This window comes from Mus musculus, chromosome 9 (genome assembly GCF_000001635.26).
Source record: "Mus musculus strain C57BL/6J chromosome 9, GRCm38.p6 C57BL/6J".
Classification (NCBI taxonomy): Eukaryota; Metazoa; Chordata; class Mammalia; order Rodentia; family Muridae; genus Mus; species Mus musculus.
In genome coordinates, this window is record NC_000075.6 from 116,113,692 (window position 1) to 116,137,098 (window position 23,407).

The 23,407-nt window shown below is 46.9% G+C and overlaps 1 protein-coding gene across 2 annotated transcripts in view; it reads right to left on the reverse strand.

Moving 5' to 3' along the window:
- The window catches only part of Tgfbr2 (transforming growth factor, beta receptor II), an 87,669-nt gene that overhangs the window by 25,997 nt on the left and 38,265 nt on the right, over positions 1-23,407 (reverse strand). For both annotated transcript variants that reach the window (NM_029575.3, NM_009371.3), the window contains 2 exons: positions 17,854-18,022; positions 16,125-16,315 (listed from right to left, as the gene is read on the reverse strand). In NM_029575.3, the coding sequence (NP_083851.3) occupies positions 16,125-16,315; positions 17,854-18,022 (360 nt within the window). The remainder of the gene's footprint in view (positions 1-16,124; positions 16,316-17,853; positions 18,023-23,407) is intronic.

A 23,407-nucleotide genomic window follows, 5' to 3' on the forward strand; every position in this document is an offset into this window, starting at 1 on the left:
TACGCTCCTTTCAGGACAACGAGAGCTCCTGGGGCAATGGCCAGGCCATCTAGTACCACTGAGATATGCTAGCAATTGGCATAGGCTGGACCACTGTCATGATTTTCTATGTTTGTGCTGTCAGATGGATAGATCCTTATCTAAAGCAGGCCGATTTAGACAGTTTTTGTATGGTCTTACAATCAAAATGGCCTCTTCTCCCCCACCCGCCCACCACAACTTTCAGTTGTTGTTGAACAGAGGGGTGGGGGGAGGGAGAGAGAAGCCCTCTGTGGATTCTCTTAATAGGGACCTTCCTACCATAAAGATCAGTTCTGCCTCATAAAGCCAAAAGCATTTACTATCTGGTAATATTTCACAGAACAAAATCAGCAGCCCCCTATCCTATAAATGTTATTTTTAATACCCCGTTATACACTAGAAGAATTTGGAGAGACTTCACTTTGGTCCAATGTGAATATTTCTTTCCACATATAAGAAAATACAATTCAGACTTTCTAAACTGTTACCTGTATGACTTCTTAGCTGTGTCTCCAGTTCATTTAAATCATCTGCGTGAAGCGTTCATTTGTTACTGAAAAGTTTATAACTCCCAGCTACTCACAGAAAAGGTCCTTTTCTTGCTCATACCTACCTCTTTCTTCTAGTCTGAGGCAAGCACTTACATTGAAATTAACATGTGGTGTTGACAGCAGAAGGTTCTAGAAGTCCCCTAGTCTAAGGTTAGAAACCAAAGCTTCACTTTCCTCTCCAGTTTCCTGTAACCTTTTTTTTTAAAACCTACACATAAAATTCTCCCTCCCCTCTCTCTCCGTGAGTGTGTGTGTGTGTGTGTGTGTGTGTGTGTGTGTGTGTAGTGACTGAATACCATTTGTCAATGTAGAAACTTCAAAGAGGAGGTGAAGGGAGTCACAATAACAACTCAGGCCGGAAGGAAGTTTTGGGATGTGGCTATATCTAAATAAGAGCCTCCCAGGCACGCCTCGGAGTTGACCTCTGGGCTTCACTAGACAAAGAGAATTGTAGATATGGACAGGCACTGGGGTCAGCTTGGCTCAGAAACTCACATTAAGTGTTTCTTCCTGCTTATCCCTAAATAAGAGAGACTCCTGTGCTGGCTGAGTTCTCAGGACTCTTACAATTCTTATATTTACTTGCCGGGAAAAGTCTACAGGATAGAAACTGCTATTATTACAAGACCATGTCCCAGAGAGGAATAACTAGCATTCAATCTGTTTAATTTCCCAAGACTGACTCAGACAATAAGCAAGCCAATACTTGCAACAAACTCTATTAGAACAGGGTTCTAAGCCTTATGCTATGGTGTCTCTAAATGTCACCCGGGTGACACATTGGTAAGACCCAGTGAAGATGGCTTTAAGTAATGTCTCAGTTTGTATAGCCCTTGTCTTCACTGGAGGAGAGACCAAGCATTTTGGTGGCCATCTACTCAGTGATAACTACCAATCATTTTCCTTTCTTATGTGTATGAGGGTTGGCCCGCATGAATACACACGCAGCATACACATGCCTGGTAGCCATGGGAGCCAGAAGAGAGTGTTGGGTCCCTGGAACTGGAGTTACAGAGAGTTGTGAACCCTCATGTGAGTGCTGGCCCCGACCTGGTTCTCTGCAAGAGCAGCCAGTGCTGTTAACAACGGAGCCACACTGTCACTTCTTGGGTGGGACATATAAAGGCCCACAGCAGAGGTACAGAGACTATTTCTCATTCTTACTTATGAGCCATGGTAGGGCACTGCCCCTGAGTAGGCACATTCTCTTGCTAGGAGAAGAGGGTCTGACACGAAAGAGCAATCCGGAGACTGCTCCAGGGCCTCACACATATGGGGACTCAAGGCATACTTCTGAAATGATTAGAATCTCCCATGAATGTTGCTTTTTATATAACATAAAATTAGAGACAGCTCTGGGTAGAATTTCTGAAAGGTTCTTGAAAAGAAAAGAAGAGAAGAGAAGAGAAAAGAGAGAGAGAGAGGAAGGAAGGAAGGAAGGAAGGAAGGAAGGAAGGAAGGAAGGAAGGAAGGAAGGAAGGAAGGCACTATTTTCAATAGCAAATGTTCTTAGCCTGGGCTTTGTGAGCGGAACGCAGTGGGTCCATGAACTCAATGAGTAAAGGCCTCAGCTTCTCTGACCTTTACCTGGAATGTATCGTTTATTTCTTTTTAAGTAATTCTTTATTATTTTATGTGTATAAGTGTGTACCTGCATGAATATATGTGCAGTGTGTGTGTGTGTGTGTGTGTGTGTGTGTGTGTGTGTGTGTGTGTGTGTATGCAGTGCCCTTGGGCGTGGGGGTGTGAGAAAACAGCGTTGGATGCTTTGGAATTGGAGTTACAGATGGTGGTGAGCTTGGTGAGTCGCTTTGTGGGTGTTAGGAAACAAACCTAGATCCTCTAACTCTGAGCACTGAGTGCTCTTAACTGCTTAGCCATCACTCCAGCACTGACATATTCTGAGTTATTTTTTAGTATTTGCTGTCCCTACGATTACGTTGCCATCATGGACATGTCCATAGCATGTCCATTTGAGAGAGATACCTTGACGAATGCGTGATTTAGTCCTCACTTGGATATCCTGTCTGTCCTTTCTTTTCAGATCTGCTGCTAGATCCTGCCCAGGCATTGTTACAGAAATACATATTCATCTATAAAAACATGAGATCATTGCATTTGAGCGCTATAATATTTCAGACGCGTTTACAAGTCCCTCTGAGCACTTCTACAGGATTCATCTGTCTTCAATTAGTTCACAGCACACACGCACAAGAAACAAAGTGCCCTTGGAAGAGGAGAAAGTACCCAAGTGCTGGCCTCTCTGACAGTTTCCTACAGTAGAGTTAAGATGGACTCGTCTCCCTGGGATGTGGGGAGCAGATGCCACAGGTAGATCTGCTTGGATTGGTGTATGGCTTTCCACCAAAGCAACTGGGGCTTCTGTTCATGGCTTTGATTAGCCTGGGAAGGAGCTCAGTGCTATAGTGGGAAGCCCTCTGTGAGTGTCCTCTTAGGAAAGACAAGTAGCACACAGTGAGCTCTGTCAGGCAGGGAGCTAAGCTATGCCCGATGTGCGCGCATTGTGTTGCTTTACTTCCATCAGTCCTGAGTCGGGTTCTGTTTTACCTACATTATGGAGGTCGGGATTGTGTTTCGGCTGCTCAGGATGTGCTCCCTTGATAAAGATCCCTTCGTCACCCCCCATAGGTGCTGAGTAAATAAATAAATAAATCACCTATGTGGGGGGGTGACGAGGTACTTGAGGCAGGGACTCAGGATAGGATGTTCTTCCTTCTCTTGTTGTATCTCAGTCTAGTCCCACTTCTTTCCTGGACAATTGCATTCTTATCCTGTGGCTTCAGATGATCACGGAGACATATGAACATCATCACACTTCAAGGGTCACTGAGGTCTCTCCAAGGAGCTCTCTTGATGCCCTGTCATGTTCATTACTCTACACACCAGATCACCAAGGCAAGCAGAGAACCACCACCTAGGTCCCTTCCTAGTGTACAATTACACTAATGAATTCTCCCTCCAAATGCCTTCATTGGCATGGCTCAACCACTTTAAATATTAACACAAGAGTCCATGTCTCAAGTTCATCTCTGTTCATCGGGCTGTTATCAAGACATAAATAACAATCCATTTAGAATTTTAGTTTTAGTTTTTATTTTTCTCTTCTGTGTCTGAGACTGTGTCTCATGTAGCTCAGGTTAGCTTCAAACTCAACACACAGCCAGGGATGACCTTGACAGCCTCCCCTTCAGAGTGGTAGCATTCCAGGCATGCTCCTCGTATGCAGTGCTAGAGGATGAACCACCAAGGCCTCAGGGCATGCCAAACAAGCAGCCTATCCAATGAATGGCACCTACGGGCCTCGACTTTAAGAGTGGGGATTTTTTTTTTTTTTTTTTTAGGTTTTTCAAGACAGGGTTTCTCTGTGTAGCCCTGGCTGTCCTGGAACTCACTTTGTAGACCAGGCTGGCCTTGAACTCAGAAATCCACCTGCCTCTGCCTCCCGAGTGCTGGGATTAAAGGCGTGCGCCACCACCACTGGTCTCATTATTTGGTTTTACTAAGTCATTTTACTTTAAGCCATTAGAGAGTCTCAGTTTTAATTTCTTTTCAGACACTAGTATCAGATATGGACATGACAGAGTATGCAAGAAGCCTGGGGAGTTGGTTGTTTTCATCTCTTCTGTGTGTGAATGTGTGTGTGTGTGTGTGTGTGTGTGTGTGTGTGTGTGTGTGTGTGTGTGTAAGTAGGTAGGAAGCTAAGTAGGCAGGCAGGTAGGTAGTTAGATGATAGGTGGATAGGTAGGTAGATAGACAGGCAGACAGAATGGGGAAAGGGGGAGAGAGAGTACACACACTGCTATGTTGTTGTATATATATTTGACAATTCTAAAACTCACATAGCTTGCTGCCATCACTGGAATCTTTAAGCATCTTGTTGTCATGATGCAGAATCTCTTGGCACCTCCCATTCAAAGTGAGGTCCAGAGGTCCAGACCGGCAGTGTGAGCACACATCAGCTGCGTGCTTGAGGGAAAAGAAGGCTCCTTGCCTCTGTTCTCAATCATCATTACGTCCAGGTGTGCATTTGAACGGTTCCTAGATGGCTCCTGCACAGAAGTTTCAGAAGTACCTTTCCCAAAGCTAGAGTAGCTTTCTTGGTATTCTGCCAGAGACGATGGTTGCATCCTTGCTTTATTCCTAAAACCAAGTCTCTTTGTGGCATCACTGGCAGAGTGCTGGCACAATTGTACTCAGACTGACCAATAAGAAAACAACCCCCAAGAAGATCCCAGTCAATTAGGCAGCAGAGCAGTGTGGAACGAGATAGGGTTCCCCATTCATCCTCTCAAATGAAAAGCAAGCAAATTCAAGCAAACAATTAGACATGATTTTAATTAAGCAACAGGAGAATAAACTGGCAGGAGTTACAGGACCAACTTTAACGGGCACCGTGGCGACAGTGCTGCTGAGCATTCTGGGTAGATTTTGAGAATATTTCCTTCCCTGTAATGAGGGGAGAGGCCTTCCCTCTGTGCACTTTAATTCCTACTGCAAGTATGCCGAGCTGAACCATCTCTCCACTCCCCTCCCTACCTGACAGTCGCCTTTGCACGAGTTTCTTGACTCTCCTTAAATAAAGCTGAGGGGAGCACAAAAACCTCCTCTGCCTTACTCCTGGGAGGTGGGGACAAAACCTCAAGCAGAGAGCTACAGTAGAGAGAGAGGCCTGGCATTTTAGCCATTGTTGGCACAAAATCCAAATACTGGGACACTTCAGAGTCACTCTTTATGGGGGCTGGGAGATACCTCAGATGGGGAAGTGTTTGCCTTGGAAGTAGGAACGCCTGAGTTCCACCCTCAGAACTCACATTAAAAAGCAGGGAATGGTGGCCTATGCTTGCAAACCCCAGCAGTAGGGAGACAGCAAGAAGTGCACCCTGGGCCTCCGACCAGCCAACCTGACCAGCCAACCTAGCCTACCTGGCAAGTAGCAGGCCAGTGGGAGACCACACTTCAAAAAGAAACGCTTGACAATGTGTGAGGAATCTGATGCTGTCCTCTGGTCTCCATATGTACACACATACATGCACATACACACTCACGCACGCGCGTGCACACACACACACACACACACACAAACTTTGGTATTGCAGTTAGCCGTTAGGAAACTGGGAAAGGAGGCTGATTCTCCACAGCACAGCTTAGAAATGAATTGTTAGCCTTTCAGCCAGAGACCCTCAAAGAGCGTGCCACTGGAAGGTTAAAAGTTGAGCAAGAGCAGTTTGAGGGCTAGAGCAGTCAGGTAGAAGCTGAACCAACCGGAGGGCAGCTGATCACTGACCTGCAGCAAAAAGGTAACCTAACAACAAGTACGGTTAGATATTTCCCACCACCCACAGCACACAAGCCCTGGTTAGGAGTCCAAAGAAAAGACTTGAATCACAAAGCTAATGCCAAGAGTGATAGAGTGTGGTTATTTCTTCATGTACTAGCTCAGGGCTTATGCCCAGAAACCTGTATTATCCTGACTCAACATAACTCCTTTTTATTGTTAACACTGTCAATCTACAGACTCTATAACTGCCAACAGGATAAGGCTTTGGGCGTGGGAGTGTGTGTGCATGTGCGTGTGTGTGTGTGTGTGTGTGTGTGTGCGCGCGCGCGTGTGTGTGCTCGCGTGTGTGTGTTTCCAGATTGGATTTACAGCGGCTGGAAGAGCCACCCTGAACATGGGCAGCATGCTACCATGGGCTGGGGTCCTGAGCACTGGAGATCTTCTCTTTCTGCTCGCTGACCCAGGATGTTCTGTGACCCAGCTGCCTTGGTCTGGTTCCTCCATCATTTTCCTGGTTGCCTGTCTCCTGCCTGTGCTCAGGAATCCTAAAGGCACAGACGCACTGAAGTCAGGGGTTATCGTCTTCTCCAGGGAGCTGGGCCAGCGTTGGAAAAGACTGTGCACTATAAATATCATCAGTGCCTTCACAGTGCCAGGTATTGCCTGATACTTCACACCCTAAACTGTGACCCTGTTGCCTGGGCACCCTCTCGGTCCTTGTCATCACATCCCTGTCCCTATTCACATTCTCAAGGTTTCTTCTAAAGCCATAGATGCCGACCAGGGCCTCACTGAACTAACTTCTAATTAGTCGAAAACATAATCCTGTTCCTATCAAGATTGGTCAGCGTAGATAACGAGGCTTGCTTGTTTTCTCCTTAACCATAAACTGAATTTTGGCTCTCTCTGTGTGAATGGCCTCTACCCACTAAGGTCGCTCTATCTGGAATACACAGGGAATACAAAGAAAGACGCAGACTCTAGCAGAACAATTATTCTGGGTCCAGCTGTTCCTGGTGTTGGCTACATGTTGGCATATCCTGGGGGCTTAGGAAAAAAGTTTGTGGCCCCCGCCTTTAATCCCAGCACTTGGGAGGCAGAGGCAGGCAGATTTCTGAGTTCAAGGCCAGCCTGGTCTACAGAGTGAGTTCCAGGACAGCCAGGGCTATACAGAGAAACCCTGTCTCAAAAAAAGAAAGAAAGAAAGAAAGAAAGAAAGAAAGAAAGAAAGAAAGAAAGAAAGAAAGAAAGAAGGAAAGAAAGAAAGAAAGAAGGGAGGGAGGGAGGGAGGGAGGGAGGGAGGGAGGGAGGGAGGGAGGGAGGGAGGATAAACGTTTCTGATACCAGGTCCGAGACCATCTAAGCCAGAACCTGCACAGCTAAGGCAGAATTTACAAAGCACCTTGGTGTTGAACACTGCAACCCAGGCAGTTATGTGGACCTGACTGGGAAAACAGAAGAAATGTCTGAGTTTCAGATCCATTGTGTATGAAATGATACTATGTTAGGCTTGTCTGGGGCTGGAGCTACAGGCAGGTGTGAGTCACCTGACATGGGTGCTAAGAACTGACCCTGGGTCCTCTGCAAGAGCAACAAGTGCTCTATAGTAACCATTGAGCCGTTCCAGGCCCATATATAGCTTTCCTTACATGAGAAGGACAAATGCAAACTGTTTTATTAAAAGTCAAGGTTTTTATAGTGTGTATATGTGTGTGAGCTGGTGCACAGCCATGAGACAAGGGCCCACCTAAGGTGTTCCTCAAGAGTTACCCACCTTGCTTTTTAATCAGAGTCTCTTGCTGGCCTGGAGCTCAGGAAGTGAGCAGAGCTGAGTGAATGAGTCCAGGGCATCTTCCTGTCCTGCCTCCCCCTCCCCAGGACTGCATACAAATAACAACACACTCCCACACTTGGGTTTGTAATGTGGGTTCTCAGTCCCTACCAACTTTACTGACTGAGCCATCTTCCCCAGCTAGGTTATCGTTATTTTTAATAAACATAATGAATAAGCAAAAAGGGTTTACATAACAGTAGGCCGGAGCAGCTTCCTGTCAGAGAAGACTTCCAAAGCCAGGTGGCCAGGCTATATGTAGAGAAGTTCGGATTGCATACAGCTGGAATTCAGCCCGGGTAGGAACAGAAACCAGTTCACAGAGTTGGCCAGCTTCTTCGAGTGCTTTCTTATTATTTATTTATTTATTTGCACGCACAGTTCCACAGCAGCCATTTTGCCATCACCCACAGGTGTGGAGTTTGTGGGACACATATGGATGAGTCGTGTGGAGCATAAACTTACAGCCACTGCTGTTGCAAGCCCTGGGGTCCAGTTGCTGCAGTGACCACTCTTATTCAGTGGATGAACTCAGGGCAGACTGTGCACACTCTGGACGCCCTGTGTGCCCCGCAATGACTCATGGAGAATGGGGTTCTACAAGTGCATGCTCACCACCCCCGCTGCCCCCACAGCTAGCTTCAGAACCCCACCTTGGGGAAAAAGTTTACAAAAAGGAGCTGTTTTACCTTGAGTTACCTCACACACACCCTATGCTGGGCCCGCCTGAGTTGTGGTGCAGTTTGTGTATTTCTTTGTCCAGTTAGGATTGTGCTAAAGGATTTGGGATATGCTCTCTAGCCAAGGTTTATACACAGCCAGAGGCTCTCTCAGCTCTGGGTCAGCAGTCAAATGATGGAGTAGTCTTCGGGGAGACAACTGCACTCGCTGATTTTAATCTACAGTTTTCTACATACTCTAACAATGTTTTCTCAACCACATTTTCGCACCCCTTTCTTCCTTCCTTCCTTCCTTCCTTCCTTCCTTCCTTCCTTCCTTCCTTCCTTTGTTTTAAATTCTGCATTTAGTCCAGAAAGTAAATCTGCCTCATTTCCTCTCAAAACTAAGATGCACAGCTGGAATGCAGCTGTTCTGAGGACCAAGTGCCCAATCTAAAGACCAAGTGTAACCAGAGGCCATGCCCAGGCTTGTCACAGCCCACCTTGCTCTTTGCACCTAAGAGCAGAGGCAGAAAAAGCAGAAAGGTCAAGGCCGGGACTGGGACGAGGCCAGGGCTGGGATGAGGCTGCGACTGGGACTATAGTTTATTTGGCAGAGCATGAGCCTTAGCATCCATGAGGCTATGGGCTGTATCCCGAGCAGGCCAGAAGCTGGGCCTGGTGGCGCAGGACTGCCATCTAGGCACTCAAGAAGGAGAGGCAGAAGGAGGGGCAGGAGGATAAAATGTTCAAGGCCATCCTCAACTACGTAAAAGAATCAAAGCCAGCCTGGGCTGTATGAGATCTGTCTCAAAACCAAGAACCAAACCAAAACAAAGACAACAACAACAGCAATAACAACAGCAAAACCCCCAATTTCTTCTAAGAAGCTGGTCGCCTGGGGCTGGGGCTGGGGCTGGGGCTGGGCAGCCTCAAGGTGAGATCAGGGTGCAGGGGACAACACTTCTGAACTGCTCTCACTCGGAACGCCCTGAAGTCAGCCACGTGTGCAAAGCATCTGGTGCACACAGAATGGGCTCACTGGACAGTGTGAAGCCCCACCATTAAAGCTGCAGTGGGCCCAGGGGGAACCAGCTGGCTGAGATGTTCTGCTAGCAAAGTTAAACATAGACAGGAAACCACATGTCTGATACTGTTCGGGGGTGGGCGGGTGAGGGGGGAGAAAAAGAAAAAAAATCATTTGTCTTCCTGCCAGAGTGAGGCTGGTTTAGTTTAAAAAGAAGCAATTCTACAACAGTCAGAGAGGAGGGAATGAAGCAGTGTGGTTAGAAGACCCTGTTTTCCTCCCATCACCTCAGCACCTCAAGTGAGCCTACACGATGTCCCCATGCTAACCGCTAAAGTCTGCATGCAGCGGTGGGTATGCAAGCCAGCAGAGCACACAGCTATGTGACACAAAGAGCTGCTTCCCTACAGAATGGGAAAGGTTGCACTTGGAGTCAGAAGTGGTTTGGAAAGTCCTGGTTTCTTTCTTTAAAAAAAAATATTTATTTTGTGTGTGCGCATGCCTCTCTCTCTCTCTCTCTCTCTCTCTCTCTCTCTCTCTCTGTATACTCGAGTAACAATTAAAAAAATAAAAAAAGAATCTGAAATTTGAGAGTGAGAGAGTGTATAGGAGAATCTAGAGGGAGAAAAGGGAAGGGAAAAATGATGTAATTATATTATAATTTCAGAACGTAAATTATTATTTAAAAAGAGGAACAACTCTCCCTAGGCAGAGAACACATGGAACTTCTTACTTCCACCAGCAGAAACATCTACCCTTCAGCCAACGGCTGGATACAACCATATGTAGCCAAGAAGGGCCACTATAAGCCACCCAATATATACCTACTTAAATCATATTTCTTTTGAGATAAAGTCTCGAGTAGTTCAGGCTGGCCTTGAACTCGGATTCTCATCTTCCTGCCTCCACCTTCTGAGTGTTGCAATTACAGGTGAGTGTTATGCTCTTGACAGTCACAGGGTTGCAGAAGGACCACACCAGGCCCAACAGTTCCATGTGATGTTTATTGGGGGGGGGCAGCAGAAAGAGAAGGGGGGAAGAGAGAGATCGGGGGGGGGGGGCTTTCTTTATATATGGGTAATGACTTAATTACAGGTAAAGGTGGGAGGTGAGCCAAGTGGATTCTGGGAATATGGTGGCTGTTGCCTTGGTTATAGGTCTGTGGATCCTGCCTATGTGATATCGCAGGTTTCAGAGGTCCTGATACCAATCAACAGTGAGGGACAGCATTCTTTAGTGTTGGGGCTCAAACTCAGGGCCTCATACGTTGTAGATGAACACTCTCCCAAATGAGTTATGTCCCCCAGCCATGATCTAAAAAATTCTCATTTTTGCAATTTCCTTTTCTAAATCCCCAGCAATGTTCTCAGTGATGAGCTCTATACATGACAATGCCATACTCAGTGTCACAGCAAGTGACAGCCCACAAGTTAATGTAGCACAGCATTTTCTACAGCCTTCTCTCCCACAATACCAAGCCACAGCGAGGGTGACCTGTGATACACTGCTTTTCACCTGAACACAGTTCAGATGGGAAGCATCAGGGCAGGGGCGAACACAACCACAACCTGTACAGACCAGGATGTATAAATGAGGATGACCTTGGAGCAACAAGGGAAACGTTACAGGGGCCAAGTCTGCGCTTGCTCTGCTACGTTCTCCAAGCCCAGAGGCTTGTTCATCCTCTCAGCATCCCATAAGCTTACCACCCATTCTTCCTGCCTCTATCTGTGTGTGTGTGCATGTGCACATGATGGGGATGGGGTGTGTATGTGAGCACCTGTGCATGTGAAGGCCCAAGGTGGATGTTTGCATTGCGTGTAGAGGGGTATGTGTGAGTGAGTGCTTGTGTGAGCACACACACATATGAGTGAGCATTGGAAGTCCAAAGGTGGATGTCAGGAAGCCATCCTCTATCACGTATCCACCGTATGCATGAAGCACCGTCTCTCTGTTTAGCCCAGCGCCTGCCAATATGGCTAGTCTCAAATGGCTGATTTGTTAAGAGAAATAAGAAATATAGGATTACTTTTCCAGGCATGGTGGTCGGTCGATAGACGTTCTTAACTCCAGCACTCTGTAAGCAGAGACAAGTGGATCTCTGTGATTGTCAAACCAGCTTGGTTTATATAGTGAGTTCCAAGCAAGCCAGGGCTACATGAGGAGATCCTGTGTCCAAAGAAGAGACCTATAGAATAGTCCCAACAGGTCCTATGGAATAGCATCAAGCCCGCTTGTAACTACTGACTCATGGTTTCAGTGACACATCCACACCCACCCACTACCAGGGCTCTGATGGTTCAGTGTTCCTGAGTCCCTGTGATGAAGCAGACGCTAGAGGCACTGAATGGGCTCGTGTGCCCCATTCAGATGTGATCCCCAGTTGGTCTGCCCCACTCAGAAGCATACTCCTTACCAGGGAGGCACAAGTAAGGCAGGAGTGTTCGCTGGGGTTCTCTAGAAAAGTTACACCCCTGTTGCAGATCAGAAGAGCCACTGACTAGTGACTCTGAGCTTGCCAACGGTTGGGTTAGAATGCTACAGGTATAGATTGAAGATTATCTTAGGATATCTTTGTTCCCCTAGTCTCTTTCTGTCACTAACTTCACGATCTGACCTGACATCCTTTGAGGAGCATGTAGAATCTTTGGACTGAGTGAAGTGACTCACAGACCTCTCTCTTCCAGCATCTCAGAAACTATGACAGCATCAGGTGGAACCTAAAACCATTGGGAGAGATTTCTCCACTCTACCATAGCCAGTCTGCCTGTTGCCTACCCCACCCCCGTGATGCACTTACTAAATATCTCAATATTTAGCTGCCTTCTGTTCTAGAACTATATATTTTTCCAGGTCAACCTGAATCTGTGCTTCCAGATGATACCCATTCCTCCTTCTCTCAGAATAAACACTCTCTTATTCCTTTTGGAGCAAGAGATGTTGTGTTGATGAGTTTGAATTTTCTGTTTGTTTGCTGTCTGTTTTTTGTCAACTTAACACATGCTAAAGGCACTTGAGAAGAAAGAACCTCAACCGAGGAACTGCCTCCATTAGATTGGCCTGTGGGCGTGTCTTGGTTAATTATTGTTGTGGAGGGCCCAGCCCACCATGGTCAATGCCTCTCCTGGTGGTCCTGGGTATAAAAAGCAGGCTGAGCAACACTGGGAGAACAAGACAATCAGAATCAACTCCTCATGGCTTCTGCTTCAGTTCCTGCCTTGAGGATCCAGCCTTGAGTCCCTGCCCTGACGTCCCTCGGGGATGAATTAATGATGTAAGCCAAGCAAACCCTTTTCTCCTCAAGTTGCTGTTGGTTGTGGTCTTTGTCACAGCAAGAGAAACCTAAGTAGGACAGCTGTGTTTTTACAAAGATGGCCTCTGTGACAGCTGCCGGGGACTCTGGAGTCCTGACGATAACGCAGAGATGCAGGCAAAAGCACTAGGCTAGAAGCATGGTGTAGCCATGCAGCCCTGAGCAGCCTTTCTGTGGAAATGAAGAAGCTAAGCGGAAGGGACCAGCTCAGAGCGTGATTACTCTAGTCACTGATCTGAAAGGCACTGAAAGCCCCCCCCCCCACTCTTATTTAGCAGCTTCCTGCTGTGATCCTGAGTCAAAACAGGAACAAACGTGCTTAATTTGTAATATTATCCAGCAATGTAAGGGCTGTGGTTAGCTTTGATTAGAGATCCTAGACTCAGCATGCTCCCTTTGACTGGGGAAGGTATGTGGGGAGAAAAGAGGCACTGGAAGAGACACAGATTAAAACAGAGCAAGCCTTTCCAGTGTGCCTGTGGTGTGGTACCCAGGCTACTGGATGCTGTGTTCAAAGGGCCTGGCTGGAACTCAGCTGTTGAACCCAGATGCCAGAACGGACCTGAAGCCACTTACTCTAACATCCGGGAAGTGGAGACTGAAGGATCCCTGGAGCTCAATGTCCAATGTAACCTCCTTGCTGAGTTCTGAATCATCAAGAGACCCTGTCTCAAAAACAATGTGTGGCTGGGAAGGTGGCTTAGTAGATGAAGTGTTTGCCACACAGCATAAAGACCAGAGTTCAGATCGCTAATACACTTATAGAAGCTGAGTAGGCTTGGTGCCCAGCGTAAATAACCCTGAGACTTGGGTGGTAGAGCAAGGGGGTCAGGAGTTCAAGATCATCCTCAGTTAGATAATGAACTCAAAACCAGCCTGGGATGCATAAGACTTTATCTACATAGGAAGGAAGGAAAGAATGAAGAGAGGGATGGGGCAAGAAAGGAACTAATGAACCCAACCAAGAAACAAGCAGGTCAGTGAGCGCCTTTGAGTCCTAGCAGTGAAGGCAGAGATCAGCAGGTGACTTGCAAAAGGTATGGAGAGACTTCACACCAGGTAAAGTGCTTGCTGCATTCAAAGCACGGGGAACAGGGTTTGGATCCCCAAAACCCACATAAAGCCAGCTAGTGTGGCAACCCTCTCATAATCCCAGCTCTCCAGAAGCAGAGACAGGAATCCCCAGGGCAAAGATGGCTAACCACCCAAGCCCAATGGTGAGTTCTGAGTTCAGGGGGAGTCTGGCTCAACATACAAGGTTGAAAGTGATAGAAAAAGAGAACCAGTATCAACGTCCACATGAACGTGCACACTTGTATGCAGATGTGCATACACACACACACAGACACCACATGTACACATATAAAACACCAAAAACGAAACATAAATGTCTTGCAAAATTAGCGTGCCATCTTGCGGTTATAAGACAGCCACTCCTGATAACACTTGCCCTGCTACATCTTAGACTACACTTTTTGTTGTTGTTGTTGTTGTTGTTTTTGATTTCTTGAGACAGGGTTTCTCTGTGTAGCCTTGGCTGTCCTGGAACTCAATCTGTAAACCAGGCTGGCCTCGAACTCAGAAATTCACCTGCCTCTGCCTCCCACGTACTGGGATTAAAGGTGTGCGCCACCACGCCCAGCTAGACTAAACTTCTGTTCTGGCACCTATCAAGTCTTGCTGACGGATGGCTGTCAGATGGCCATCATGACACCCCCTCTACTAATTTGCATTCTGAATTTAGATGAGTATTGGGTAGGTTCTCAGGTCCCCCCAGTTAAAGCGTTCTCCAGAGAAGGCAAGGGAGCTGTGTTGGGGACAGTTCTAGGGAGCTGTGTTGGGGACAGCTCTGAAGAGCGGGCAGTTTCTGGCTAGTGTTCCCTCTGTTTCTGCTGCTTTCTCCTCTTCTTTCTCCTTGGCCAATGCAAGATGCACTGAAGCCACCAGACATCACACAAAGCCTGCTGCCACGGGAGGCTGGTAGGAGATGCCAGAGAAAGCAAAGGCCCATTTTTTTTTAACATTTCCAGACATGCCCAGCCTTTTGACAGTGTGATCTACAAAGTTCATGCTGGAGAACCATGCAATCAGTCACGCCCAAAGTAAAACATAAACAAATCACAAAACACATCCTACAGAGTTTTAAGGATGTTTATGATATTGCTTTGGTCTCTATTCATAGCTATCCTGGTGCACATGTAGCCTGCAGGCTTCAGGCTGGGGATACCTGGATGGCTTTCTGACTAGATGACAAGGTCTCTCTGTAATCTGTCCCTTCTTCTGAAGGGACTGGCATGTAGCAGGTAGATAGGTTAAAAAAAAAAAAAGACCTGCCAATCTCTGTCTGTCTGTCTGACTGCCCATAGATTGTCTATACACACATACATACATATATACACACATACATACATACATCTAGAGGTTGGGGCATCTGGAATAGTAACATCATGCCTTCAAACACTGAGGGCACCCAACATCCATACTTTAAAGGATTTGTGTCAAGGTCATGGCTATTGGTTTTAATTGGAAGTCACAAAACACAGGCAGGAAACAAAAAAACAAAAACTAAAAACAAAAAACAGATGTAAAACAGCAAGAATATGAGTCCCAGTAGGAACTCTTTGCCAAAGGGCATGAGGGAAGCTACTGGGAGTCAGAGAGAGGCGGGTCTCCAGACCATGGAGCTGTTGGTCCATTGTGCACATTCCTTAGGCTCCAGCAACTGCGCTTTTCAAAGGCTGTTTCATTTCAAGGAAATAATAGATGAAGGAAAGGAACGTCAAAGAATATTCAGGCCTGCAGTCCCAGCACTCAGGAGATTCCAAATTTGAGGCCAACCTGGGCTGTGCTTAGTGAATCACAGGCTAATGAGTAGCACAGTGAATGCCTCAAGGAAAATAAATGAACATACAGGGTAATTAATTAACTAAAAGTATCTCAGTAACATGTGTGCATTTATTACTTATCCATAATTCTGTATAGAGTGGTATCTTAGGCCAGCCAGCCCAAACTAATCTTGCCATAGTAAAAGATCCTGCTTCAAAAAGCAAGGTGGATGGCTGCTAAGGAGTGGCTTCCAAAGTTGGCTTCTGGACGTCATACACATGAGCACAAATGTGCACATATACTATGCACACAGCCACAAATCCATGCACACACACAGAGAGAAAATAAATTTTAAATAATACTAATAATCTCCACTGCTAACAATCCCCAGCTGCTGCAGATGCCCTGAGAATGAGCTTGGGAAAAGAACCATCGCTCTGGAGGACAGAAATTGCTTGTCAGGGCCAGGTACCAAGATGGGAATCAAATCTGAGAAGGGCAAGCATGGAGCCCACTGCTTCTTGAGTTCCTCTGTCCTCTCCGTGCTCCACACAGCAGTGCTCCCCTGGAGGACTGTTACCCGGGATAACTACTCACCTTCCGAAAAGATGATGTAATCGTTGCACTCTTCCATGTTACAGGCACACATGAAGAAAGTCTCGCCCGCCCTTTTCTTTTCCTTCATGACACACTTGGGAGAAGCGGCATCTTCCAGAGTGAAGCCGTGGTAGGTGAGCTTGGGGTCGTGGCAAACCGTCTCCAGAGTAATGTTCTTGTCGTTCTTCCTCCTGGGGCACAGAGGTTTGTTGAAGACAAGAGAGAGGGACAGAAAGAGGGGACGATGAATGACCAGTCTCTGGATAGAGCAGTTGAGTCTGTGCATTCCTTAGGAAGTGGTTTCCACTTGAGTGTCCCAAACTCTCCTGCACCGGCTTCGTTTATCTCTCTCCACCTTCTGCTCACCTCAGAGCCTGATTATGATTACAGACAAGATAGCTATCCTTGTAGACATGGTGGTAGATCTCTTTCTTTTTATCTTTGGTATACATGTATGTGTGCAGAGATGTGTACCTGTGCCCACATGCATGTGGAGGCCAGAGATCAACATCCAGTGCTATTCTGCAGGGGATGCCCCCCTTGGTTATTGAGATAGGGTCTCTCACTGGCCTGGAACTTGCCAATTTAGCTAGGCTGGCTGGCCAGCACGCCCCAGGCATCCTTTCTTCTCTGCTCCAGAGTACTGGATGTTTCTAGGGATCAAACTGAGGTCCTGATGCCTGCATAGCAAGCACTTTACCGACTCCCAAGCCATTTCTAAAGCCCATGATCTGTTTTTCCTGCTTGCTGGTCACAAGTCACTCTTTGTGTGTGGGGTGGGGGTGGGGACACATTTCATGCCAACAGCTGGTTCCAAAAACAAAATGGGAAGAAAGATCCTAAATAAAGAAATGCAAGTTCCTGAATTCAAGGGAAGGACAGGAGGGGAAACAAACAATTAACGTGGCAGAGAGGATGAGGGGTGTTCTTCTTTTCCAGAACAGAAAAAATAGGAGTGGTTTATGCTTCAGGAAATGGGTTATCTCTTTGCCATCCATATGTCTGGAGACTAAGTTGGCCTAGAGCTCAAAGGATAAACAGTACAGCATATATTTTAAGAAATGCCCAGGAGATTGGTTCTACATATACATCATATTTATTTAAATGCTAATTTATTTTAGTCTTGTGTGCACCTTAGAGTGCCTGTATGTGCACTATATGAATGATGAAAGCCAGAGGAGGCCAGAGAGGGCATCAAACCCCTTAGAAATGGACAAACAGGAAGTAGATGCTTAGAAATGGACAAACCATGTGGATGCTAAGAGGTGAAACGAACCACCTGGGGCCAGGTGTTCAAACACATGAGCCTATGGGGTTTCATATTCAAACCACAAGAAGAAGCATTCTGGCAATCAGACTTAATAATTGATGGAGGGCGGACAGAAATATTAGTGTCTGTATTTGGGGTTGGGAGGGGCACATACAGTGAGTGCCTCTTGCCACGAGCACACATGACTTAGAAAGACAGGAAAGAAAACGTAATGGTTGGATGTGCTCAGTAGGCTCAGATGTATGAATGGTTGATGTCCAGCTGCTCCAGTCTCTGCTCACTGTATGTGATACACGGGACTGTGAGCCACATCTTTTCCATGCATGTTAGACTGTGTCCCCCTAGAACTGGAACCCAGAACAAGCCTTCTTCCTGAAGCTGCCTTGGACAGGTGTTTGTCACAGCATCTTCTAAGGTAATCCGCAAAGCAAGACCCCCTTTCTCCAGAGGCCCCCTTACCACACGGCCACGCAGACTTCATGCGGCTTCTCACAGATGGCCGTGATGCTGCAGTTGCTCATGCAGGACTTCTGGTTGTCGCAAGTGGACAGTCTCACATCGCAAAACTTGCACAGCTGTGGAAGCTTGACCGCACCGCCATTGTCGCTGGCCATGACATCACTGTTAACTGAGGAGAGAGAAAGAAAGACCAGAGGTTACTCCATGGGATCCCGTGCTAGAAAGAGAGAAGCAACTCCCGAAATATGTCTTCTGCACAAATGGCATGGCATGCGTGTGCACCTTCCATAGTAAAGAGATGAAGGGAAGAAGGTGGAGAAAGGTAATAATAATAATAATAATAGTAATAATAATAATATATCTCTAGAGTAGAATTCCTGGATGCACGCACAGAGTGATGCCCATTGTGTGGCAGTGGTGACACAGATGTCTCATAGCTTCTTCACTCTGTCCATGGTGGACGTAAAGCATGTTTTCCACAAAAACCTTATCAATCAATAAACAAAGAGCTTGGCCCACTGCCCTGGATGTCCCACGTTCTCTTAAAGAAATTCTGGTTCACTGGAGCTGGATATGAAACTCAGTATCTTAAATCATGAAACTGGGAGTTCCATCCTCAACACTGTATAAGCTGGCCATGGCGGTGCAAACCTGTGAGCCAAGCCCTTTGCAGGTAGAGGATGGAGAGTCAAGAGTTCAAGGTTATCCTCTGCTATGTATATGGACTTTAAAGCCAGTCCAGGGTACATGAGACCCTGTCTAAAATAAATAAGTAAACAGATCAGACCAGCTCACGGGAATCGATTAGAGGTGCGCACGTAAGATGGAGACACTAGAAAAGTCATTGCCCAAGTGGGCAGGGAGGTCACCACCACAGTGAAATACAGAGGTGGCAGTGACAGATGCTAGTGGTTGAGCTGATGTGGTCCCAGGCAGATGGCTGTACCCTCCAATGTGAGGAATGAGGGATGAGAAAGCAGAGGGGACAGGGGTATGGTCAGAGAAGCTGGAGGCTGTCTGCAAGTCCTTGAGGTGGAGTCAATTTTCCACCTAGAAGAGTAAAGAAGGGGCCGAGGACAGTGGTGGAACCATCCCCTGTGCAAAGGCCATGACAGTTCTCTCAGGTGAGGGCTAGGAACGGCCAGGCTTATGTCTCCTCCCAGATTCGCTCCCTGACTCTGCCCACACTGTCTTGTGTTTCCCCACTGCCTTCCACCCCTGCTCTACTGGCTCTCCTTGGAAATCTGATTACACCTCAAGGACCTGCTAGTGACCTGACACTTCTCAGACCACATCCCCCCACACCACAGTCACCCCAGCTCTCTCACCCTCATTCCTCACATTGGAGGGTATGACAGCCTCAACGCATTAGCTCAATCCTCAGTGTTCGTTTCTGCCACCTTTGGTCTCTAATTAAACAATACTCTTCATCCTAAAGTGGGCAGCTAATAACCACCGAATGGTTCTGTTTGATTGTTGGTCAGGCTATGTGGGTCACGCACTCCCTAATAACTTGCCAACAATTATATTTCCGAGAGCCTCGGTCTACCTTGTTCAGACACTATCTCCAGTGTGTCGAAGAGAACCCGCCATATGGAATCTGTCTTAGTTCCTTTTCTCACTGATGAGACCAAGTACCCAGGAAAATAGCAACTTAAAGGAAGGCTTTTGGCTCATCCTTTGAGGGTATAGTCTACCAAGGGGAGGCAGAAGCAGTGGGAGGCGGCTGGTCACATGGTATGTAGTCGTTAAGCAGAGAGGAATTGAGTTTGTTAGCAACATCTTGCAGTTGACCAGTAAGACAACCCTGCCATGCACTCCAGCAAACAGAGAAGAGTTAACTCATTTTCTTTACCACACTAAAGATTAGACACTTGGGCTGCATGGGGCTGAAGGACAGGCGCTGGCCCTGAGGCAAAAGGGAGGGACTTCTGCAAGAGGTCCCCTTCGGGAGGTCTGAGAGGGCCCCTTGTACTCACTCACTCCCCTGGTGTTAGCTTACTCCTGCCCTGAAGGTACCAACTCCAATGCCTGCCTCCCGACAGTTACTTTCCTTGCTGTGAATCTTAGATTTCTGTCTTCAGCATTTCACCCTGTGACCTTCTTTGTTGCCTGGGCACAACACCTGCTTCCTGGGTCTCTAAAAATACAAGCTTATATATTTAAGATCTGCTTTCTTGTGGTAACAGTAAACACAGAAGAAGAAGGAAAAAAGCAAGCCCATTCATCCCTCTCTAGCCTCTAGCTCATTTCGGGAAGGATATTTTTAGGTAAGAAACTATTTTGAAATCCTCAATGTCTTGCAGAACGTTCTCTGCTTAGCTAAAAATATAGGCCTCAATGGGCTCCGGACCTTGTTTAAATTTGGTAGCAACATAACAATGGATATACTTTTTTTCTGCAATGGTTATGTTTGGATCCATTTGTGAAACAATTCATTCGATCCCTTAGATTTTCTTACAAGATAATAAAACAAAGAAATAGGAGACTGTATTTATCACAATCAGATTTCCCACCCCCCTCTTGGTATTGGGTGTGTTTGGACTAAACATTATTTGCTGGCTGGGAGACTCTGATGGTCTTCTCAACAGAAAATCAAGTCTTTGGGAGATGGAATTTAGCCATTTAGCCTTCTAACATGTTAACATCTTAGTCTAGATCGGTGGTTACCAACTATTCCCACTGTGGACCAGGCAGTACTACTCTTAAGCAGCCAGAGAAACAGCAAAGCCTGGGTGGATTTCAGATGTCCTGACTGAATGGTTCTGAAGGTGGCCTGGGCCTTGGGTTACTAGGAGAATGCCTGCCCCCCACCCCCCCATAGGCTCATATACTTGAATACTTGGTCCCTAGTTGGTAAAACTCTTTGGGAAGGACAAGGAGGGTAAGTTTGGTCTTGGAGGAACTAGGTGTGATGAGATTTGAGGTTTAAAAAAACTACCACCATTCTCACTGTGCTTTTAGCCTCCCACTTGTGGATCTAGATGTGAGCTCTCAGCTGACTCTACCACCATGTCTTTGTTCCACCATGATGGACTCTGTCCCTCTAAAACCATCTAAAGCCTGATTGTACACTCTCTTCTATAAGTTGTTGTAGTCATGGCGATAGAAGCCTCTATACTCATGCGGGTGTGGGTACCTTTGGAAGTCAGAAGAGGGAGCTGGAGCCCTTGTGGAGGCTGAGTTACAAATGCTTGTGAGATTCTAGGTAAGAGTTCTGGGAACTGAACTCCAGTCTCTGCAAGAAAACCATGCACTCTTAACTTCTGGGCAATCTTTCCAGCCCCAAGGCCTCTGGACTTTTTGAGGCTACACAGATGATTCTGATGTGCAATGTTGATTAAGATTTCTAAGCTACAATTAATGGGGGTGGGGTGGGAGGAAGTCCAGGACAAATGCAAATCAAGGGGCTGAGTGTGTGACTCTGCTGGTAGCATGCTCAAGTTCTGGTTCCCCTCAGCACCACATAAATGCAACAAAGTGAGGCATGCTTAGCATCCCAGCACCCTGTAGGTAGAGGCAGGAGGATCACAAGTTCCCAATGGTCACTTGGTTACACAGGGAGATCAAGGCCAGCACAGGCTACCTGAGAGCCTGTTTCAATCTCAAACTGGTGCAGTGCTGATGGAAAACTTCCCAATGACCCTGGGAAGAGCTCCCCTGTGAGGAAAGCCCCCAAAGATGGCATCTGCTCCTGTGCGGCTCCTTTCCCGGGGTGGCCAGTTCTTGTCTAGCAAAAGCTTAGATGTGAGAGAACAGAGACACAATGACAGGGTAGCCACAAAAGCAGAGGAGACTGATGACAGCAGCGGCTACAGAAGCCACCCAACAGAGGTGTTGACAGGGGTAAGTGCCTAGGGCTGGTGCTGGGCAAACAGGCCTAACAGGAAAGAAACAGATGGGGCCAGCAAAATAGAGAGAGAAAAGGAAGGAAAGGAAGAAAGAAGGAAGGGAGGGGGGGAGGGCAATGGGAAGGGGAGGGGGAGGAGGGGAGGGGGAGGGAAACTAAGAGAGCAACTCACAAAGCTCTTGATGCTCCCTGCCACAACCTGAGCTGACCAGAGCAGCATGACACAGATCACCTTGCCTGCTGCCCTCCTAGGAGGTCTGAGAAAGTCTCTTCATTGATCTTTGAGAGAAAGGGGAACAGCACCCCACACCTCACATTTGGAAGCGTGGGCATTTGGAAGGGCAGTAGATAAGGGGAATGTAGACTTCTCAGCGCCAGCTGGGGGCACGCTTTGCCTTTTTGTTTATTTCATTTTTCCACCATTACAGCAAAGCAGAAGGTACCACAGTTAAGGTTCAGTCGGGATATTTTCTTCCCTCCTCTTCCTTTTCTACCTCCTTGGATTCCTCTATGAAAACCTTACACAAGGCATGATCAATACAATTCACCCTGACCTGGGAACCCCTGACAGAGGTTAGCTGACCGAGATCACTGCCCACTAACAATCCCATCAGCTCCCGGAAGCCTATAAACCTTCAACCTTTTCCCTTTAGACCAATATTCTCTTCCCTGTATGTGACAGCCACCCCCTGGCCTTTTGTGAAACTGTTTGGCAAGACAGTCACTTTCAGACTATAGCAATATTGGTCATCTGTGTTGGCCTCATGTCATTCTGTTAAAAGCTTTACGAATTCACTCTGGAACAGGGAGCAGAGAAACACCAGCTTTTGTTCAGTTCATGCTTTCAGGAGGGTCACAAATGCCCCAGCAGCCTCAAAGCAACAGGTGAAATCCCAAGCCTCCCTCCCTCAAGAATTCCCAAAGACCTCGTGAGGTCATGAGGACAGGTGGAGGGAGGCAGTCGTGCTGCATATGCCTGTCCCAATCCCTAGGGAGAATCGGTGCCAGCCAAGCCCTTACGCACACAGCAGTGATTCTTATGTTTAATCTGTGATGCTTCAGAGGCCAAAGGGATGGCACCGCAAGGATGTGCATCTAGATCAACAGCTAGGGACAAAGATACAATTCTAAACAAACCCAAGAACTCTCTCCTAGCCGGAGGGGTGAGCTAGTCAGTGCATCACTTGCCTTGCAAGCAGGAGATCCTGACTTCAGTCCCCAGACTGTAGGCTTAAACCAGGAGTTTCCACTTCACCAGCCCTTATGTAAAGACACAAAACAACTCCAACACCACCAAGACAACCTAACTGACTCTTCAACAACCTCAACCCAAAATTCAAAACGCTTTTCAGTTTGATAGCTTTGTTACACACCGTGTGTTTGCTTAAACAGTCTGCTATGAAGGCAACACATTTTAATTGCTACAGATCCTCCATTAGCGGCTGGCCATCCTTTGGGAATTTTATACCAGTAGCAGGCAAATTAATTATTCGAAGTGTTCTCTGAAAAGAAGTTCCAGTAATAGGAGGCTCTCTCACCTAGAAAGTCTCATGCTGTCCTATGAAAGGGACAGCTGTCAGAGCATGTGACAGACTCATGAGACATAACACATTTCACTTCTCTTCCACAAGCCCTTGAGTAATAGCAAAACCTTCACCCCGGCACAAAGGTTACTGCATCGTTCTCTCCCATTGCCCCAAACTC